At 32.2% G+C, this 7,434-nt stretch overlaps 1 protein-coding gene across 1 annotated transcript; it reads right to left on the bottom strand.

The window, feature by feature from the left end:
* Positions 1-1,233: 1,233 nt before the first annotated feature.
* On the bottom strand, positions 1,234-2,313 carry LOC118052078 (uncharacterized). The gene has a single exon (XM_035062901.2). It carries the CDS (start codon positions 2,213-2,215, stop codon positions 1,565-1,567), a length of 651 nt encoding a protein of 216 aa, XP_034918792.1. The 5' UTR covers positions 2,216-2,313; the 3' UTR covers positions 1,234-1,564.
* Positions 2,314-7,434: the final 5,121 nt, after the last annotated feature.

Below are 7,434 nucleotides of genomic sequence, written 5' to 3'. Positions count from 1 at the left end.
AGAGAGCTCGACATCCTCTCATGTCGAATCTTTCATCCATGGATGATCAGCTAGCTAGTCAGCACATACACACATATATAGATATATCATGAGCCAGTTCTTGTCACTATTTACAACTTAGATATGTAAAAACATTATAAAGCAAAAGAATCCATAAAAAAGAAAAGAAAAACTTTTTTTTTTTTTTTAATATTTAGGTGTCTCCACTAATTGAAATTGACCATCAGATTACAGTCACGACAATATTACGAGGATATATACATGAGAGCCCATCTTGTTAATTCTTTGTTAATTTGATAATTAGCAACTAAGCTTATTCATCCGATTGATTTTTTTAGGGTATGCAAATAACATGAAGATTGTTTGCACTTAGCAATGTAAAATGGTGTTTTTCTTAATAATATTTTTAAAAATATTAGTTTTTTTTTATTAAGAGAAATTAAACATGATATTTTGATTTTAAATCTTCCAATTATCCTTGTGGTGCATGTTCTATGGATTATTTTGCAACATGCATATGAACATTTAAAACGATATCATTTTGAAATATTTTTAAAAATTAAAATAATATTATTTTAAATTAAAAAAATAAAATTAAGCTTGATCAAGTTAAATCACCCGAGCTTGATTATGTCAACTCTTATTGATTTGTATAAACCAAACCCAACTGAAGTCCTAAAACTATTTGCTGGGTTTGATATTCTAATTTCAAAATTAAAAAATTAAAATGCATTAACATGCAAACACTACTAGCTAACTCAAGATATTGAGTTTAGCTATATATATATATATATATATATATATATATATATATCAACTTAATCAAATTATTAAACAATTTAATCAGGATTTATATGGTTTTGAGTTTTTTAGGTACGTAAGTTGTATTACGTACGTACTTTAGCTTGGATCTAGAGAGAGCAAGTGTAACCAGGAGGCGGTGTCTTCCCACAAGTAACAAGGAGCTGAAGAGCAAGCGGGACGTAGATGTTGAGGTTAAGAGCTTTGATTTTGAGAGTGGTGCACAAGCAGACTGCAGCTTCAAGTTCAACAAGTCCTTTAAGAACTGGGCAGCACTGGTTCACAACTGGATCACCAAGGCCAACGTGCACTAACCCACCAAGAAGATCCACACAAGCACCAAGTTTTAGTGTATCGATAGGGCATGTATCCTTGGATGAAGGAGGCGGTGGAATTGATAGGTGTAATTTATGAAAAGAAGAAGAATTGACAGAATGAGAAACAGAGAAGAGAGTTTTGCATAATTAATTCATATCCTCCATTACACTTCAGTTGACTTTTTATAGCCAACTAACAAATGAATAAAAATAACTGATACAACGAAATGGAAATAATGGCAGAATTAATCGGTGCATGATTCCCACATACATTCTGCATACAACGAAAAGCAGGGCACTAACCCCACTAATTATTTGCATCACTTAAACACTAATTACAGTGACATGTCAGCACATGATTCATGAACGTGGTGCAGACGTGCCTGGCGAAGGTGGACTGCGTGCATGTCATGGTTGCATGGTGAAGGGATCTGCTGCACATATCATCATGGCTTTCCCTTTGGTGGATTTGTAATCACTGGAGGAGCTGTCACAGGAGGAACTGGCACCACTGGAGGAATTGGCAGAGAAGGGAGCGTCACAGGAGGAACTGACAGCACTGGAGGAATTGGCAGAGGAGGGAGTGTCACTGGTGGCGTAACAATCGGAGGAACTGGCAGAGGAGGGAGTGTCACTGGTGCCTTAACAATCGGAGGAACTGGCAAAGAAGGGAGTGTCACTGGTGACTTAACAGTCGAAGGAACTGGCAGTGCAGGGCGTTTCACTGGTGGCTTAACAATCGGAGGAAGTGGCAGAGGAGGGAGTTTTAGTAGCGGTGACTTAACAATCGGAGAAAGTGGCAGAGGAGGGAGTTTTACCGGTGACTTAACAATCGGAGGAAGTGGCAGAGGAGGGAGTTTTACCGGTGACTTAACAATCGGAGGAAGTGGCAGTGGAGGGAGAGTGACAGCTGATTTCACATTAGGAGGAAGAGTGACTGGTGGCTTAACAATAGGAGGGCGTGTAACGGAACCTTTAGTAGGCTGAGGGTGTTTGTTCTTTGGTTTGCCACAAGAATGACGTCCAAGAATTGAGGTGGCTGAGGAAATAAAGATCATGCAAATGAAGAGGAGAACTGAAATTTTGGTAGAATCCATGTTTACTCTCTTAATTCGAGTTAGAAAGAAGAGAGAAACGCGATCAGAGTGGTGAAGTTTGTGAAGAGAAGTGTTGTTATATAGGATCGAATAGTGATGGATGCAAGAAAACAAGAACCCTAGAAGCAGAATCACGTGAACATGGGGCTTATGGCTCGAAAGGCAGCTGCCAAATTTTGCTAGTTGGCAGCTACCTTACAATTGCATGGAACCATTATGAATTTATATTCCTGCTGTAATTACTGCTCACTTGTCTTCCACCTGCGTGATTGTGGTAGTCAATTCCATATGGGAATAGATTAAAAAAATTACTTCCATTTCCTAGCTAGTAGCTTCATTTGGTGTTTTTTTTTTAAATAAACTAATTGAAAATATATTAATTAAAATAATTTTTTTTCAGTTTTATTTTTATTTTTTGACATTAATATATTAAAAATATTAAAAACAAAAAAAAAAAACAAACACTCTAATTAAGATTCTCAATTTAAAAAATTCATTTTCGAAATCATTTTTTATGAAACAAACAAGGTAACAAACTAGATCATTGCTCGCGCTATGATGCGTTTTGGATTAATTTTTTTTAACAAAAAAAATACTCCAATATTGTTAACAAGCTTTTTTGCAAAAAAAAAAAAAAAAAAACTATATAAGAGATTAACATGATATGACTTGATCGACTTGATAAATTCAAGACAATCTGAATGAATGATAAAAATATAATTTAACTTAGAAAAAATTAGGACACCATCTTTGTTTAAATATTAAAAAGAAAACATATTAGATCAACTCAGATCAACTCGAGTTAACTTGTTAAATCTACAACCTTGATCATAAAACTCTGATAATCCTATATAAATTTTTTTTTAAAAAAAAACTCAATTCTTAACTAACCCAATATTAAATAATGAAATTGAAAATAAAATTTAACTAAAAAATTAAGTCCAGTTAACTAGGGTTAATCTGTTCAAACATGGGTTATAAGATTAAGATAAATGGATAACCTTATAGAAAATAAATTAAAATAAATTATAAAATGTAATTTTTAATAAAGATAAAAACATGAAAATAACTATGTGAAAAGAAAAGTACGGAGGGGGAAATTCATTTGCTGTGGCTTTCAAATGGGGGCTACTTACATGTGCTTGCAAAATCACCAAACCCTACATAACGCTGAAAGCATTAGAAAAGCAACGAATTTCTTTAATGCTTTTAGGTTTTAATTTCCTTTTCTTTTTGCAACATTGAGTGAGGCGAGGGAGTGATGGCATATGAAGACAGATTTTGATGCACTGAAGACATCTGTAGTAGTCATATGCAAGTCTTACTTCGAGATGATTCGAGGCAATCACATGCTATAAATAAATGCATGTATTTATTTTATATTTATATTATATTAGGCATCTGATTTATTGTAGCAAAGTTTTTGCACGTGCAAGCAGATTATATGGATTCAAATATTTTTTATAGAATAATTAAACATAAAAAATACTCTATTATAAAAGAAATCACTTTCGCTTATCCCTTGGTAAAAAAAAAAGGGGGGAGAAAATCACTTCTTTTATCTCTCTCTCACACACACTTGTTACTCTTAAAAGCACTGTTTTCCTGTTAATTTTAGAGCATTAATTCCGAAGTAAGTATATATATATATATTGAGAATAGGTTCTCCTACCCTTATACACATGATCAATTACTCAAAATATATTTTTTATTCCTTCATTTTAGAATTTTAATATTGCATGCCAAATCTTTAAGCATGCGTGTGGATGTGTTTGATCATATAGATTATTTGTGGTCATTTTGGGTTTTTTTTTTTTTTTTTTTGCCTTTTTGCAATAACTGTGCTTTAAAAAAAAAAAAACGAAAGAAAATCCTAAAACCCAAGCTATAATTTTTTTTATTTGGTTTTTTTAAAAAAGAAATCAGAAACCGACGTCAAGATTTTCAAAAACTAAAATTAAGCAACAATTTAGTTGAGGTTCTGTGTAGTAATTTAATTGCGGTCAAAGAAAAAATTCAAATTTTTTTTTTTTGCTAAAATTGAGTGCGGTTTGTACTTTTTGGATCGTATTGATGTGCTGATGTCAAAAATAATTTTTAAAAAATAAAAAACATTATTGGCATGCTTTTCGGCACAAAAAGCTATTTGAAAAGTCCAAACACCCATTTAGTTGAAGATCGAGTTTGATTTTGGCTTCGGATAATTCAATTAAACACAAGAAAAAAAGATTAAAAAAAAATTGAACTAATTAAATACATATTCTTACTTTAATTAGCATCACATTCATACTAAATCGATGCTTCACTAAACTTTCCATTACATCCACGAGAAACATCTGGCTTTCCCCATGATCTCCTTGGCAATAGCTTGAAACTTAAATGGAAAGTCTACAGCTTCTTTTGTCCATTATTTATCTGAAATCGATGTATATACGATGAAACCATTTATTGATTCCGTCCAAAATCCTACGGCAGCACATATTTCTATTTTTTTTTTTTGACACAAATCAATCAAGAAGTATGTGTGCCCTAGAATGAATTGTTAGATAGATGCATGAGAAAAACAGAGCAAGGCAAGCATGTGTTCCTTGGTTAAAATCAGTATGGTCACAAACAGAAAGGAAAAAAGAGAACATTGACACACAAATGCAAGAGAGAGAGAGGGGGGGACATGGTGTGTCATATGAACTATTGTCTCCTGTATCCTTTTGTGAATGCTTGGCCATGGTTGTCTTTGAGGGGCTGGATTCTTTTGTAATCTTGTGGATCCGTGATTCTACTTTACTCACTTTTATACGTGATTCGTCTTTCCTCTGCAATTTCTCTTGTCATTACCATATAATTGTACTTCTCTTTGAAGGGCTAAATTAAATTAATAATAAGAAGAAATGGAGAGGGGAAAAGGAGAAAAAGAAGAAACCCTACCTGAAGCTGTTGCCAGTGATGTAAATTAATAGGGCACATATGATGCTAATTAATCTACTGTCTGAACTTTTTTTTTTTTTATGAAATCGAGAATAGATATATAATACAAAAAAAAGCATAAGGGTGTGAGTAGAATTTTAACTATGTAGATTGTAACCTAGATATCAGTCTAATTACAAAAAAAAAATACAAAAAACCCTATAAATCTACTGTCTGAACTATAGTCTATCTAGAGATGTTGTAGTAATCACAAGGGACACGCACACACTATAGCAAAAGGGATAATGTTCTTTTGCTTTGATTGTGAGAGGGATCTATCAAGCTAGCTTTCACCATAACTTGGCTAAAACGATGAGATCAGGCTCAATCCACCCTGGTAAATATGACTCCATTTTGTACGTTAATGCCACTCAAAGATTCAATTTTTTTCATCGTGAAATGGATTTAGTCTTGCCACAAACTAGTAATTCGAAGATATGAAACCTATAACATCTCCGGGGACCATTTTTTTTTTTATGTATAATATATAGATCAAATTAAAATAATACTTTTGATTTTGAAACGCGATATTTTTCATGTAAATAAATGAATTTTTAAAATATGATTGAGAGAGGTTAGAGTGATCAAATATTGAAAATCTATTTCTCTTACACTTAGATTAAAGATAATCAAATTAAAGACATAATAGTGTTCAAACGGGGGATACAAGTACGGTTTTAATTAAACGTATTTTTAGCAATTTATCATTTAAAGAATATTTTACACCCTTAACACTTCGTCTTGAAGTCTCGCTCCTTTTAATATATCTTCTTAAAATCAAATTTGACGTTGCAAGAGTAAAAAAATTAAGAGAGTTTTGATTAATCAAAATATTTATTATTGGCTTCCGGGGCCAGAATGAAGGAATACTGGCCTGACCGGCGAAAAGAGGGGGAGGCAGGGAATTTTTCAAGATAAAATCTTTCACAGAACAGTAAATTAACACATGCAGATATGACCTACAATCTTCTTAACCACACCAGATTCCTAGATTTCCAGTACATATATAAATCAGACAAAGGAACCTATTTATTAGACATTTGTCTTGTGTGATGTCTCCAAGCAACGACTAACGATGGCTACAAAACCAAACCCAATGGCTCAGATCTTCTCCTGGAAACGAATGGTTCGCAATGTATAGACAGTTCTCTGTGCCTATGTAAGATTTGTCTGGTTGCTGTGGTTTAAGTATTCTAAATACAGAACAAAAGAAATACTCTTCATAGATTAACCTACTCGAGTTTCGAGTTATCTTGACATATCTCGATTAAATTGGCTGGTTAAAAACTCGGATGGCTGATAAAAACTTAATTTGAATCATTTTTACTTAATTATACGATAAAAAATAAGCTCTCATAAAATGAGCACCAACTTAATACTGATATTTTTTTGAGGTAATTTGAAAGAAAAAGTGTCATTTTTGAAAATCATTTTAATTTAATAATAAGATAAAAAAATAGATACCAATTTAACCAGGATAAAAAAACACATTAATTCTACTGAATAATAACATGCGAGGAGGCCTCCTCATGTTAATAAAAACAAATACTGCATTTTTTAAATCATAGATGATGAATTTTGATTATATTTTTTAATAATTTGTACATATTTAATTAAAATAAAGATGTTAAATTATTTCACGTGTATTTAATTAAAATAAAGAAGCATATTTAATTAGTTAAAAGAAAGATAATATTCAGTTTTATATTAAAACTATCGTTTATAATAAAAAAAATACTTTTCCTTGACTTAGAGGTAGCAATTGAATCTAACCTAATAACACCAAACACAATTTCTTAATCAAGATATTAATAGGAATACTTAATACAAGGTTTTTGCTTCCTTGTTCATCTCTTTTATTTAAATGATATATTTTTAGTTGTGAATATTTACCAACATAAATACTTACAAACACACACATATTTATTATTATTTTATAATATTACTTGAAGCATGATTTTTTCTTTCATACATGAAACTTATTTATCAAATACATTTTGAATTGAGAAATCAGTAGGCAATACTTTGGGCTTAATTGTCACATCCACCCATTAATTGGCCAGGCCTCTTTCATGCCCATCAAACCCAGTCCAACCAAATTCAGCCCAACGTCATGTCGTTTATTTAAAGCCTAAAATTCTCTCCCTTTCAAATTCCAGACTCCTCCCTGTCTCTTCATGCCAAAAAAGGACCTGCACAACTGAATTTATCCCATTCAAAACCCAATAAAAATTCCAAATCCCATCTCCATTACC

Source organism: Populus alba, chromosome 18 (assembly GCF_005239225.2).
Source record: "Populus alba chromosome 18, ASM523922v2, whole genome shotgun sequence".
In the NCBI taxonomy this organism is placed as follows: Eukaryota; Viridiplantae; Streptophyta; class Magnoliopsida; order Malpighiales; family Salicaceae; genus Populus; species Populus alba.
Note: the sequence above shows the minus strand (reverse complement) of the source record. Positions and strands in the feature narration are given on the sequence as shown.